This window comes from Salvelinus namaycush, chromosome 26, assembly GCF_016432855.1.
Source record: "Salvelinus namaycush isolate Seneca chromosome 26, SaNama_1.0, whole genome shotgun sequence".
Lineage (NCBI taxonomy): Eukaryota > Metazoa > Chordata > Actinopteri > Salmoniformes > Salmonidae > Salvelinus > Salvelinus namaycush.
The window spans coordinates 32900383-32916148 of NC_052332.1; the positions used below are offsets into that span (position 1 = coordinate 32900383).

Below are 15766 nucleotides of genomic sequence, written 5' to 3' on the forward strand. Positions count from 1 at the left end.
GTGGCTTTCTCTCTAACCCTCTCTCTCTCCCGCTCTCTCACCCTCACTTTTTCACCCTCTCTCTCTCTCTCTCTCTCTCTCTCTCTCTCTCTCTCTCTCTCTCTCTCTCTCTCTCTCTTTATCTCTCGCTCTCTATCTCTCGCTCTCTCACCCTCCCTCTTTCACCCTCTCTCTCTCTCTCTCTCCCTCTCTCTCTCTCTCACCCTCTCTCTCTCACCCTCTCTCTCTCACCCTCTCTCTTTCACCCTCTCACTTTCTCTATCTCTTGCTCTTTCTATCTCTCTCTCTCTCTAAAGGAGTCAATCAGTGATTTCTACTGGTATTACTCTGGGAAAGAGATCATCGATGAGCCAGGCAAGAAGAACTTCTCCAAGGCCATGACAGTGGCTAAACAGATCTTTAACAGTCTGACTGAGTACATCCAGGTGAGTATAAACCCATTCATCTGTACAGTATGTAGATGACTGGATGTTACTGGGTATGTGTGTGACCATACGTACCCGGTGGTCTCCCCTCAGGGTCCGTGTACAGGCAACCAGCAGTCCCTGACCCACAGCAGGCTGTGGGATGCAGTAGTAGGCTTCCTCCACGTCTTTGCCCACTTGATGATGAAGCTGGCACAGGTACAAGCTACCTGCCTCAAAATGTCAACATACACATCTACACATCTCACCACACAAAACATGGCTATTATCCCCCTAGAAACCACACATTGTGTACCTTACACTAAAGTTGGATGTGCATGAGGAAATTACATAGTTTGTATATATATATATATGTATCTGGCATGTAAATGCCCACAAAAATCATCTGTATGTAACTACGCTGTGCACAAAATACACTTGCATCTACATTTCATGGTATAGATAGGCTATTTTGTGCACTTTTTATTAAAGGATTGTGGTTTCACATATCAAAGTGGTCTGTGTTACCATTGCTGGGGTGAAAATTTGCTATGAACTTACACTTGACTGCCAACTATGCATTTAACAAACGCCTTTCAAGCCAACAACTTGAACACTTTTGATGCATTGTTTGACTGATAAGTCTGTAATTTCAAAAATATATATTTACCGTGAAAGTAGAAAGTGAATCTGGAATGGTGAACTAGATCTTATTGTGATGCTAAAAACCTCTGCTACATGAAAGTGTCCTCTCTTACTCCCAGGCACAAAGCAATCAGCCTCACAGATATCTCCTCATGCACACTCTCATTTTCTACCTGACATTCACACTAATGCACTGGCTTGCAGACACACCACATACATGACTGGAACACTATTGAACAGTTGAACTCCTTTTTTAACTGAAGAAAGTAATGCCATATTTGTACCGTACTGTAAGTATGTTAGTTACAAGTAAATAGTTTGTAGATTGATAAGTTATATGTACTGATAATGAAATATATTAGCGGTGTAATGTTAGTACGTAACACCTTGATGAAACTATAGTCAACTGTAAAAACCAAGTACTTTGAAATGTAGCACTGTCTTTATGTTTTTATCGTTTACAAATCCTATGAGATATTGATTATGTAAACTGTCTTTCACATGGTCTATGCAGGGTAAAGTATGTATTCATTTTATTTATCTATCGTTGACGTGATTGGGTGTTTACCAGTTTGTTCCTGATTCATACCTGCTTTTTTCTCAGTTTGTTTTATACTCACCTGCCTTTAAAGCTAGAATAAGAATTAGAAAAATACTTATTTTGTAATTCAATAATATTGTATGTCAACCTCCAGAACAGTGAAAACAACCTACTGCAACAATGAAAACATTGCTTTATTTGGTTAACTTCAAGTTCTTTATACAATGACATTACTAACCTACATTAGGGATAGGAAAGTGAAATGCTTAAAAGCAGGTGAATGTAAAGCTCGCTGAAAAAAGGGACAGCCCTTTAACATCCCCCGATGGAGCATACACTGTATAGGGGTTAGAGTGACCTGGACACCGTAATGTTTTGACAGTGTGTGTGTATGATGCGATGCTTTCTGACTAATTCTAACATTGCCCCAGCATAAAGTTGTAGATGCATGTTGCTCTCTAGTCTTTCTGTGTAAAATGTATATTCTTTTTTACTTTTAAGAACTTAAACTATATGTTGTTGGCCCAAAAACCAAGTGAATTTACAGGCTCTCATGAATTGTAAGTTGTAAAATGTAAGTTGATGTAGTAAAATGTAATTTTCCCTGATCGGTTAATCATTTATGATGAAATATTTTAAATGTGTACCTCAGTAAAATGCAAGCATCTTAAGGGTAAGGTGATGTCCCTCTAACCTTCATCTCATTCTGTCTTACCGTGGAGACAAGCATTTACTGTAATGGCAGTTTTAACATAAGTATTTACTGTAATGGCAGTTTTAACATAACTATTTAGTGTAATGGCAGTTTTAACATAAGCATTTACTGTAATGGCAGGTTTGACATAAGCATTTACTGTAATGGCAGGTTTGAGATAAGCATTTACTGCAATGGCAGTCTTGACATAAGCATTTACTGTAATGGCAGTCTTGACATAAGCATTTACTGTACTGGCAGTTTTGACATAAGCATTTACTGTAATGGCAGTTTTAACATAAGCATTCATTGTAATGGCAGTTTTGACATGGGCATTTACTGTAATGGCTGTTTTAACATCAGCATTTACTGTAATGGAAGTTTTGACATGGGCATTTACTGTAATGGCAGTTTTGACATGGGAATTTACTGTAATGGCAGTTTTGACATAAGCATTTACTGTAATGGCAGTTTTAACATAAGCCTTTGCTGTAATGGCAGTTTTGACATGAGCATTTACTGTAATGGCAGTTTTGACATGAGCATTTACTGTAATGACAGTTTTAACATAAGCATTTACTGTAATGGCAGTTTTGACATAAGCATTTACTGTAATGGCAGTTTTGACATATGCATTTACTGTAATGGCAGTTTTAACATGGGCATTTACTGTAATGGCAGTTTTGACATAAGCATTTACTGTAATGGCAGTTTTGACATAAGCATTTACTATAATGGCAGTTTTGTACCAGTTCATAATCTATTTCTTAGACTGAGTACAAACAGGTAACTGCCAAAATAATAGAAACACTTTAGGGATACAAAGTATATTGAAAAAAAGGTGCTTCCACACAAGTGTGGTTCCTGAGTTAATTAAACAATTAACATCCCATCATGCTTAGGGTCATGTATAAAAAAAGATGGGCAGGCCATTATTTGGGATATTATTTGGCCTACCATGGCTATGCCCCCATAGGATGACAATGACCCCCATCCACAGGGCACAAGTGGTCACTGAATGGTTTGATGAGCATGAAAATGATGTACAGTATATGCTATGGCTGTCTCAGTCACCAGATCTTAACCCAATTGAACACTTAGGGGAGGTTCTGGGGCAGTGCCTGAGACAGCGTTTTCTACCACCGTCAACAAAACACCAAATTATGACATTTCTTGTGGAAGACTGGTGTCACATCCCTCCAATAGAGTTCCAGACACTAGTAGAGTCTATGCCAAGGTCCATTGAAGCTGTTCTGGTGGTGGCCCAACACCCTATTAAGACACTTTGTTGGTGTTTCTTTATTTTGGCAGATACCTGTATACAGGGCTGACCCCAGATGACCTACAGTTTTTAACCACTGAGGTGAATTTGTTGAAGAAGCTACAGCGTGGCTCTCAGAATATGTGGACAACTACAAATACCTAGGTGTCTGGCTAGTGTCACGTTCGTTTGTAGAAACGCACCAAGGCGCAGCGAATGTTGAGTTCCACATCATTTATTAATAGTGAAACTTAGCAAAAACAATAAACTAAAAACGAACCGTGACTACAGAGGTGCTACATACACTTACTCAAAATACAAAATTCAATATCCCACAAAACACAGGTGGAAAAAAGGCTACCTAAATATGATCCCCAATTAGAGACAACGATTACCAGCTGCCTCTAATTGGGAACCATATCAAGCACACCAACATAGAAATATGAAAACTAGAATGTCACATAGAAATAATAAACTAGAACACCACATAGAAATAATAGACTAGAACACCCCAGTCACACCCTGACCTACTATACCATAGAGAAACAATGGCTCTCTATGGTCAGGGCGTGACAGCTAGACTGTACACTCTCCTTCCAGACTCATATTAAACATCTCCAACCCAAAATTAAATCTAGAATCGGCTTTCTATTCCGCAACAAAGCCTCCTTCACTCACTCCGCCATAGATACCCTAGTAAAACTGACTATCCTACCGATCCTCGACTTTGGGGGATGTCATTTACAAAATAGCCTCCAACACTCTACTCAGCAAACTGGATGCAGTCTATCACAGTGCCATCCGTTTTGTCACCAAAGCCCCATATACCCCCCACCACTGCGACCTGTATGCTCTAATCGGCTGGCCCTTGCTAAATATTCGTCGCTAGACCCACTGGCTCCAGGTCATTTATAAGTCTTTGCTAGGTAAAGCTCCGCCTTATCTCAGCTCACTGGTCACGATAACAACACCTACCCATAGCACGTGCTCCAGCAGGTATATCTCACTGGTCATCCCCAAAGCCAACACCTCCTTTGGCCGCCTTTCCAATGACTGGAACGAATTGCAAAAATCACTGAAGCTGAAGACTTATATTTCCCTCACTAACTTTAAACATCAACTATCCGAGCAGCTAACCGATCGCTGCAGCTGTACATAGCCCATCTGTAAATAGCCCATCCAATCTACCTACCTCATCCCCATATTGTTTTTATTTACTTTTCTGCTCTTTTGCACACCAGTATTTCTACTTGCACATCTATCACTCCAGTGTTCATTTGCTAAATTGTAATTACTTGCTACTATGGCCTATTTGTTGCCTTACCTCCTCACGCCATTTGCACACACTGTATATAGACTTTCTTTTTTTCTATTGTGTTATTGACTGTACGCTTGTTTATTCCATGTGTAACTCTGTGTTGTTGTTTGTCGCACTGCTTTGCTTTATCTTGGCCAGGTCGCAGTTGTAAATGAGAACTTGTTCTTAACTAGCCTACCTGGTTAAATAAAGGTGAAATAAATAAAAAATGTAAAAAGGAGTGGTAGATCACATAGATGGAAGTTAGGACAGACAGCACTAGTCAAAAGTTTGGACACAACTACTCATTCAAGGGTTTTTCTTTATTTGTACTATTTTCTACATTGCAGAATAATAATGAAGTCATCAAAACTATGAAATAACACATATGGAATCAAGTAGTAAGCAAAAAAGTGTTAAACAAATCAAAATATATTTCATATTTTTGATTCTTCAAACCCTTTGCCTTGATGACAGCTTTGCACACGCTTGGCGTTCTCTCAACCAGCTTCACCTGGAATGCTTTTCCAACAGTCTTGAAGGAGTTCCCACATATGCTGAGCATTTGTTGGCTGCTTTTCCTTCACTCTGCGGTCCAACTCATCCCAGACCATCTCAATTGGGTTGAGGTCGGGTGATTGTGGAGGCCAGGTCATCTGATGCAGCACTCCATCACGCTCCTTCTTGGTCAAATAGCCCTTACACATCCTGGAGGTGTGTTGGGTCATTGTCCTGTTGAAAAACAAATGATAGTCCTACTAAGCACAAACCAGATGGGATGGCGTATCGCTGCAGAATGCTGTGGTAGCCATGCTGGTGAAGTGTGCCTTGAATTCTAAATAAATAACAGACAGTGTCACCAGCAAAGCACCCCCACACCATCACACCTCCTCCGTGCTTCACGGTGGGAACCACACACGCAGAGATCATCTGTTCGCCTACTCTGCGTCTCACAAAAAACGGCGGTTGGAACCAAAAATCTCAAATTTGGACTCATCAGACCAAAGGACAGATTTCCATCGGTCTAATGTCCATTGCTCGTATTTCTTGGCCCAAGCAAGTCTCTTCTTCTTATTGGTGTCCTTTTAAAAGTGGTTTCTTTGCAGCAATTCGACCACGAAGGCCTGATTCTTGCAGTCTCTTCTGAACAGTTGAAGTTGAGATGTGTCTGTTACTTGAACTCTGTGAAGCATTTATTTGGGCTGCAATTTCTGAGGCTGGTAACTCTAATGAACTTATTCTCTGCAGCAGGGGTAATTCGGGGTCTTCCTTTCCTGTGGCGGTCCTCATGAGAGCTAGTTTAATCATAACGCTTGATGGTTTTTGCGACTGCACTTGAAGAAACTTAATTTTTTCCGGATTGACTGACCTTCATGTCTTAAAGTAATGATGGACTGTCATTTCTCTTTGCTTATTTGAGCTGTTCTTGCCATAATATGGACTTGGTCTTTTACCAAATAGGGCTATCTTCTGTATACCACCCCTACCTTGTCACAACACAACTGATTGGCTCAAACGCATTAAGAAGGAAAGAAATTCCACAAATTAACTTTTAACAAGGCACACCTGTTAATTGAAACGCATTCCAGGTGACTACCTTGTGAAGCTGGTTGAGAGAATGCCAAGAGTGTGCAAAGCTGTCATCAAGGCTACTTTGAAGAATCTCAAATCTCAAATATATTTTAATTTGTTTAACACTTTTTTGGTTACTACATGATTCCATATATGTTATTTCATAGTTTTGATGTCTTCACTATTTCATAGTTTTGATGTCTTCACTATTATTCTACAATGTAGAAAATAGTAAAATAAAGAAAAACCCTTGAATGAGTAGGTGTGTCCAAACTTTTGACTGGTACTGTATTTTTCAGCGGATTCATACAGATTGGGAAAATCATTACTATATGTGTTCGGACCATCCCTCTCACTATTGTCATACTGCATGAATACTTCTAGATTCTCCAACAATTTGAGATTTCATTGGCAGAAGAATTATCTTCAATATCATTAGAAGTCTGCAGGCCTGAAATGCACTGTAGTAACAGTAAATGCCATTGTTGTGAAGCCTTGTGTATATGTTTGTGCTGTGTCGTAGGACTCCAGCCAGATTGGCCTGCTGAAGGAGCTACTGGACCTCCAGAAAGACATGGTGGTTATGCTGCTCTCTCTCCTAGAGGGTAAAATAAAAAATTTATGACAGACTTTCTGTCTTTCTGCTGTTTTTCTCTTTAATTTCTCCCACCTCCTTCATGATTTGCCTCCTTGCAATGTCGTGTTTCAGGTAATGTGGTGAACGGCACCATTGCCCGTCAGATGGTGGACATGCTGGTGGAGTCCTCCAGCAATGTGGAGATGATCCTCAAGTTCTTTGACATGTTCCTCAAACTGAAGGACATTGTGGCGTCAGACGCCTTCCGTGATTACGTGACTGACCCCCGAGGGTTAATCTCTAAGAAAGACTTTCAGAAGGCCATGGACAGCCAGAAACAGTATTCTCCCTCCGAGATCCAATTCCTGTTGTCCTGCTCAGAGGCTGATGAGAACGACATGATAAACTTTGAGGAGTTTGCCGACCGCTTCCAGGAGCCAGCTAAAGACATTGGCTTTAACATTGCAGTGTTGCTGACCAACCTGTCTGAACATGTCCCTCATGACCTCAGGCTGAAGAACTTCCTAGAGCAGGCAGAGAGTGTACTCAACTACTTCCGCCCCTTCCTGGGCCGTATAGAGATCATGGGTGCCAGCAGGAAGATAGAGCGTATTTACTTTGAGATCAGCGAGGTCAACCGCACACAGTGGGAGATGCCTCAGGTCAGAGAGTCCAAACGACAGTTCATCTTTGATGTGGTTACTGAGGGGGCCGAGTCGGAGAAGATGGAGATGTTTGTCAACTTCTGCGAGGACACTATCTTTGAGATGAACATCGCCTCCCAGATCTCGGAGCAGGAGGAGGAGGAGAAGGAGGAGGATGATGATGATCCAGCTGAAGGAGGAACTGATGCAGGAGGAGGAGGAGGTGGAGATGAAGAAGGCAATGGAGAGGAAGGAGAGCCAGAGACCATCTCTGCCTTTGCAGACTTCATCAACAGCGTATTGAACTTCCTGAGTATCTTCACATTCCGTAACCTGCGACGGCAGTACCGCAGGGTAAGGAAGATGACCATCAAGCAGATAGTGGTGGGTCTGGCTACCTTCTTCTGGACTATCCTCATCGGCATCCTGCACTTCATCTACAGTGTATGTAAGGGCTTCTTCCTGCTCATCTGGCAAACTCTATTTGGCGGAGGCCTGGTGGAGGGAGCAAAGAACATCACGGTGACAGAGATCCTGGCCAGTATGCCTGACCCCACCCAGGATGAGGTGCATGGGGACCTGCCAGGGGAGCCTGGGGTTGGGAAGGAGCAGGAGGCAGGAGGGGTGACTGACCAAATAGACACAGGCGGTGGAGAGGAGGAGGACAATAAAGACAAGGAAGGTGGGGGGACACCACGCATCGATGCTCCTGGTGGACTTGGTGACATGGGAATTGAGGCCACTGTTGAGCCTCCTACTCCCGAGGGTACTCCTTTGACCAAGAGGAAACGGGTGAGGCACATTTTCTTTCTAATGCAGAGACTAAGAAGTGCATGGTGAGCTTTCCAGTAACGTATGTGTAGATTCACTTATAATAATGACCTTTTTCTTGTGGTTGGCAGCAACCAGAGGAGGGTGCTGCTGCAGCAGCTGATGGCCGAGCTGCTGATGGCCTAGCTGCTGAACCGGCTTCTGCTCCTGCCATAAAGGAGCCCCCTCCAGAGCCTGAGAAGGCAGAGTGAGTACCTCAGGCCATCTTCCTACATGTACAGAAGATTAACTCTTTCATCCCCATTTATAAACCATACTGTACATGCTTTAATGTTGTGGTGTTTGTTGGAATGTGCCAAAAAACACCCTACTACTTCATTCTCAGCACTGAAAATGGAGAGAAGGTCGAGAAAGAAGCTGAGACCAAAGAGGAGAAGCAGGAGGAAGCGATAGAAAAGAAACCCAAGTCTAAGAAAGATAAGAAGCAACACAGGGAGCAAGGGTTCCAACTCTGGACTGAGCTCGACATCCAAAGAAACAAATTTTTGGTTAGACATGACAGATAAATAATTGCTATCCTGCAGTAGTTTTTGCAACGTGTTGATGTCGCAATTTACAGACTGTCAATTCCACTGTCCACTTGTGATTAATACAACTTATTTTGTCTCTTTCCCAGAACTACCTCTCTCGGAACTTTTACAATCTGCGTTTTCTGGCATTGTTCATTGCATTTGCCCTGAACTTTATTCTACTCTTCTACAAGGTCAAGAAATGCTTCTATATTATCTTCTGTCACCTTTAAATATCTTACCATCACTCCAATTCTATAATTGAAACAAATAGCATCTATTTTCAATGACTTCTCAATAAACTGAAAATTTGAAACGATTTCATTCAAAAGTTTTTCAATGTTTTAATGTTTTATTCAAATCACTTCATGAATTGACTGCCTTCAATTCGAATGCTTATAACATCTAGTGTTAAATGTTAGTAATGTATTTGTTTTTCTGTGTCTGCCTGTGTCCATTGTGCAGGTGTCGGACAGCCCCCCCGGAGAAGGTGATGAGGTGGAGGGCTCTGGCATGTTTGAGGGCTCAGGGTTGGGAGTGCTGTTTGAGGGAATTGGGCTGTTTGAGGGCTCAGCGGAGGAGATGGAGGGATCTGGTGGGGAGGAAGGAGGAGATGAGGAAGAGGAGGGGGGCCCAGTCTACTTCTTCTTGGAGGAGAGCACTGGCTACATGCAGCCCACCCTCACCTTCCTGGCTACCCTGCACACCGTCATCGCCTTCCTCTGCATCATCGGTTACAACTGTCTAAAGGTGAGGCTTCTACAGTAGTAGATGCTGCTACTAATACTGATGCTACTACTACTGCTGCTACTACTACTAATACTGCTACTGCTGCTACTATTACTACTTCTACTACTGCTAACACAACTATTTCTACTACTGCTGTTAATACTAGTACTACTACTGCAACTATTGCTACTACTACTACTGTTACTACTGCTACTACTACTACTACTACTACTACTACTGCTGCTACTAATACTACTCCTAATACTACTGCAACTATTGCTACTACTACTACTACTACTACTACTGTTACTACTACTACTACTGCTAATACTACTGCTGCTGCTACTACTGCTGCTGCTACTACTGCTGCTGCTGCTACTAATACTGCTGCTACTACTGCTGCTGCTGCTACTAATACTGCTGCTACTACTACTGCTGCTGCTACTAATACTGCTGCTACTGCTGCTGCTACTGCTGCTGCTACTAATACTGCTGCTACTAATACTACTGCTGCTACTGCTGCTATTACTACTACTACTATTACTAGTGCTGCTGCTGCTACTACTACTACTGCTGATGCTACTACTACTGCTGCTGCTACTACTACTGCTGCTGCTACTACTACTACTGCTGCTGCTGCTGCTACTACTGCTGCTACTACTACTACTGCTGTCACTACAACTACTACTGCTGCTGCTGCTACTACTGCTGCAACTACTACTGCTGCTGCTGCTATACTACTACTGCTACTACTAATACTGCTACTGGTACTTCTGCTACTACTGCTAATACAACTATTGCTACTACTGCTGCTAATACGAGTACTATTGCTGCTACTACTACTACTGCTAATACTACTACAACTATTGCTGCTACTACTACTACTACTACTACTACTGTTACTGCTGCTGCTGCTACTACTACTGCTACTACTACTACTGCTGCTACAAATACTACTGCTAATATTACTGCTAATACTACTGCAACTATTGCTACTACTATTACTGTTACTACTACTGCTGCTACTAATACTACTGCTGCTACTGCTGCTACTACTGCTACTACTACTACTACTGCTGCTGCTGCTGCTACTGCTGTAACTACAACTACTACTACTATTACTGTTGCTGCTGCTACTGCTGCTGCTACTACTGCTACTACTGCTGTAACTACTACTACTGCTGCTACTGCCGCTACTACTACTACTACTGCTGCTACTGCTGCTACTACTGCTACTACTACTACTACTGCTGCTGCTGCTGCTACTGCTGTAACTACAACTACTACTACTGCTGCTACTGCTGTAACTACTACTGCTGCTACTGCTGCTACTACTGCTACTGCTGCTACTAATACTACTGCTGCTGCTGCTGCTACTACTACTACTACTGATGCTACTACTGCTGCTACTACTACTACTACTGCTGTAACTACAACTACTACTGATGCTTCTGTTGCTACTACTGCTGCTACTACAACTACTACTGCTGCTGCTGCTACTACTGCTGCTACTACTACTACTGCTACTACTACTACTGCTACTACTGCTGCTATACTACTACTGCTACTACTACTGCTACTGGTACTACTGCTACTACTGCTGCTACTACTACTACTACTGCTGTAACTACAACTACTACTGCTGCTGCTACTACTACTACTACTGCTACTACTGCTGCTATACTACTAATAATAATAATAATGCTACTGGTACTACTACTACTGCTAATACAACTATTGCTACTACTGCTGCTAATACGAGTTCTAATACGGCAACTACTGCTGCTACTACTGCTGCTGCTACTACTACTACTACTGCTGCTACTACTACTACTACTGCTGCTACTGCTGCTACTACTACTACTACTGCTGTAACTACAACTACTACTGCTGCTTCTGCTGCTACTACTGCTGCTACTACTACTACTACTGCTACTACTGCTTCTATACTACTACTGCTACTACTACTAATACTGCTACTGGTACTACTACTACTGCTACTACTGCTAATACAACTATTGCTACTACTGCTGCTTATACAAGTTCTACTACTGCAACGATTGCTGCTACTACTACTACTACCGCTAATACTACTGCAACTATTGCTGCTACTACTACTACTACTACTACTACTGTTACTGCTGCTGCTAATACTGCTGCTACTACTACTAATGCTGCTACAAATACTACTGATAATACTACTGCAACTATTGCTACTAATCCCACTGTTACTACTACAACTACTACTGCTACTAATACTACTGCTACTGCTGCTGCTACTTCTGTTATTGCTGCTGCTACTGCTACTTTTGCTACTACTACTACTGCTGCTACTACTACTACTACAGTAGACTTCAAGTGTATCTGTGCCCCATAACCATTAACACATGAGTGATTTGTATGATGACCTTTACATGAACGGCTCAATGACAAGAGAGAATGTGTGTTCCTCTCAGATCCCTCTTGTGATCTTTAAAAGAGAAAAGGAGCTGGCCAGGAAACTGGAGTTTGATGGTCTTTACATTACAGAGCAGCCTGAGGATGATGACATCAAAGGCCAATGGGACAGACTGGTCCTCAACACACTGTAAGCATGGACAGACAAGCTCCTAGAAGTCCACCTATACCCACTAGTATTATTTCCTTTCAGAAAACTTTACAGAGGAATCCTTGCTTAAATGATGCCTTGTTTATTCACAGCTCTTTCCCAAGCAACTACTGGGACAAGTTTGTTAAGCGAAAGGTAAGATGTTTTTTTTTTATCTTAGAGGCTATGTGTGGATGAAGTTGGTTGAGTTGGTCTTTGGATGGAATGTTCTATGATGTGTCTGTGTGGCCAGGTCCTGGATAAGTATGGAGACATTTACGGCAGAGAGAGGATTGCAGAGCTCCTAGGCATGGATTTAGCCTCGTTAGATGTCAGTCAACAAACTGATAAGAAGCCGGAGGAACCCGACAATTCTACGTTGGCCAGGTATTAATCAATGCTGTTATACTTCTCCAATCTTATAGGGGAGCTTTTCATTGGGTTATTAAGGCACTTAAAATAACTGTATTTTTAAACCTACTACACAAATATATGAAAGTCATTGAAGTAATCTTTTTCAGGTTTACGTCTATTGACTTCAAGTACCAGATCTGGAAATTTGGAGTTGTGTTCACAGACGGGGTAAGAGGGATTATAGATAAATAGTGTTTTCTATTTTTGAGCTATATACATACAATGCATTTGGAAATTATTCAGACCCATTGACTTTGTCCACATTTTGTTACGTTACAGCCTTATTCTAAAATTGATTACATCTGTAAGGGAGTGCGTAACTGGCGGCAGGGAAGTCAGGCGCAGGAGAGCAAAACTGGGTAATCAATGGAGCAGTTTTATTCATAAAACCACCGGAAACCAGAACAATAAACAAATGGGTACAAAGCGTGCACATGCACTTACAATAAACAATTCCGCACAAAGACATGGGGGGAACAGAGGGTTAAATACACAACATGTAATGAGGGAAATAAAGACCAGGTGTGTGAGAAGACAAGACAAATGGAAAATGAAAAGTGGATTGATGATGGCTAGAAGACCGGCGACGCCGAGCGCCGCCCGAACAAGGAGAGGAACCGACTTCGGCGGAAGTCGTGACAGTACCCCCCTCTTGATGCGCGGCTCCAGCAGCGCGCCGACACCGGCCTCTGGGACGACCCGGAGGGAGAGGCGCAGGGCGATCCGGACGGAGACGGTGGAACTCCTGCAGCATTGAAGTGTCCAACACGTCCTCGACCGGAAGCCAGCACCTCTCCTCCAGACCCTCCCACTCCATGAGGTACTGAAGGCCCTCGCCTCGAATCCAGTATGGAGCGAACGGAGTACGCCGGGGCCCCCTCGATGTCCAGAGGGGGCGGAGGAACCTCCCGCACCTCAGACTCCTGGAGTGGGCCAGCCACCACCGGCCTGAGGAGAGACACATGGAACGAGGGGTTAATACGGTAATCGGGGGGAAGCTGTAACCTGTAACAAACCTCATTCACTCTCCTCAGGACTTTAAATGGCCCCACAAACCGCGGGCCCAGCTTCCGGCAGGGCAGGCGGAGGGGCAGGTTTCGGGTCGAGAGCCGGTGCGAACACCGGGGCCTCACTGCGGTGACGATCTGCGCTGTTTTTCTGGCGCAGCACGGCCCGCTGAAGGTGAACACGGGCAGCCTCCCATGTCTCCTACGCGCGCCTGAACCAGTCATCCACCGCAGGAGCCTCGGTCTGACTCTGATGCCAAGGTGCCAGAATCGGCTGGTACCCCAGTACGCACTGGAAGGGGGAGAGGTTAGTGGAGGAGTGGCGGAGCGAGTTCTGTGCCATCTCGGCCCAGGGCACGAACGCCGCCCACTCCCCCGGCTGGTCCTGGCAATAAGACCGCAGAGACCTGCCCACATCCTGGTTTACTTTCTCCACCTGCCCATTACTCTCGGGGTGAACGCCTTCCAGACCCTCTACGTGAACTGGGGACCCCGATCAGACACTATATTCTCAGGCACCCTGTAGTGCCGGAAGACGTGCGTAAACAAGGCAACAATAAACAAATGGGTACAAATCCCGTCGCGCACCAGAGAAAACGTGCACATGCACTTACAATAAACAATTCCACACAAAGACATGGGGGGAACAGAGGGTTAAAAACACAACATGTAATGAGGGAAATAAAGACCAGGTGTGTGAGAAGACAAAACAAATGGAAAATGAAAAGTGGATCGATGATGGCTGGAAGACCGGCCACGCCGACAGCCGAGCGCTGCCCGAACAAGGAGAAGAACCGACTTCGGCGGAAGTCGTGACAACATTGTTTTTTCCCCTCAACAATCTACCCTATAATGAAAAAGCAAATGTATACATTTTTGCAAATGTATTAAAAATAATCAGACTATTTGCTATGAGAATCGAAATTGAGCTCAGGTGCATCCTGTTTCCATTGATCATCCTTGAAATGTTTCTACAACTTGATTGGAGTCCATCTTTGGTAAATTCAATTGATTGGACATGATTTAGAAAGGCACACACCTGTCTAAATAATTTCCCACAGTTGACAGTGCATGTCAGAGCAAAAACCAAGCCATGTCGAAGGAATTGTTTGTTGAGCTCCGAGACTGGATTGTGTCGAAGCACAGATCTGGGGAAGGGTACAAAAAAATTCTGCAGCATTGAAGGTCCCCAAGAAGAACACAGTGGCCTCCATCATTCTAAAATGGAACCACCAAGACTCTTCCTAGAGCTGGCCGCCTGGCCAAACTGAGCAATCGGGGGAGAAGGGCCTTGGTCAGGGAGGTGACCAAGAACCCAATGGTCATTGACAGAGCTCCAGAGTTCCTCTGTGGTGATGGAAGAACCGTCCAGAAGGACAACCAGCACTCCACCAATCAGGCCTTTATGGTAGAGTGGCCAGATGGAAGCCACTCCTCAGTAAAAGGCACATGACAGCCCTCTAGGAGTTTGCAAAAATGCACCTAAAGGACTATCAGACCATGAGAAACAAGATTCTCTGGTCTGATGAAACCAAGATTGAACTCTTTGGCCTGAATTGCCAAAGCGTCACGTCTGGAGGAAACCTGGCACCATCCCTACGGTGAAGCATGGTGGTGGCAGCATCATGCTGTGGGGATGTTTTTCAGCGGCAGGGACTGGGAGACTAGTCAGGGTCGAGGGAAAGATTAATGGAGTAAAGTACAGATAGATCCTTGATGAAAACCTGCTCCAGAGCACTCAAGACCTCAGACTGAGGTGAAGGTTCACCTTCAAACAGGACAACAACCCTAAGCACATAGGCAAGAAAATGCAGCAGTGGCTTCTGAATGTCCTTGAGTGGCCCAGCCAGAGCACAGACTTGAACTTGAACAATCATCTCTGGAGAGACCTGAAAATAGCTGTCCCCATCCAACCTGACAGAACTTGAGAGGATCTGCAGAGAAGACTGGGGGAAACTCCCCAAATACAGGTGTGCCAAGCGTGTAGCGTCATACCCAAGAAGACTCTAAGCTGTAAATGCTCCCAAAGGTGCTTCAACAAAGTACTGAGTAAA

At 43.7% G+C, this 15766-nt stretch overlaps 1 protein-coding gene across 1 annotated transcript in view; it reads left to right on the top strand.

Moving 5' to 3' along the window:
* LOC120021085 (ryanodine receptor 1-like) overlaps window positions 1–15766 on the top strand; it is an 81623-nt gene that overhangs the window by 64286 nt on the left and 1571 nt on the right. The window contains exons 55-67 of the mRNA XM_038964729.1: window positions 297–425; window positions 519–623; window positions 1564–1569; window positions 6938–7019; window positions 7124–8427; window positions 8538–8653; window positions 8792–8954; window positions 9083–9169; window positions 9441–9725; window positions 12161–12291; window positions 12405–12447; window positions 12545–12678; window positions 12813–12873. Of these exons, the coding sequence (XP_038820657.1) occupies window positions 297–425; window positions 519–623; window positions 1564–1569; window positions 6938–7019; window positions 7124–8427; window positions 8538–8653; window positions 8792–8954; window positions 9083–9169; window positions 9441–9725; window positions 12161–12291; window positions 12405–12447; window positions 12545–12678; window positions 12813–12873 (2646 nt within the window). The remainder of the gene's footprint in view (window positions 1–296; window positions 426–518; window positions 624–1563; window positions 1570–6937; window positions 7020–7123; window positions 8428–8537; window positions 8654–8791; window positions 8955–9082; window positions 9170–9440; window positions 9726–12160; window positions 12292–12404; window positions 12448–12544; window positions 12679–12812; window positions 12874–15766) is intronic.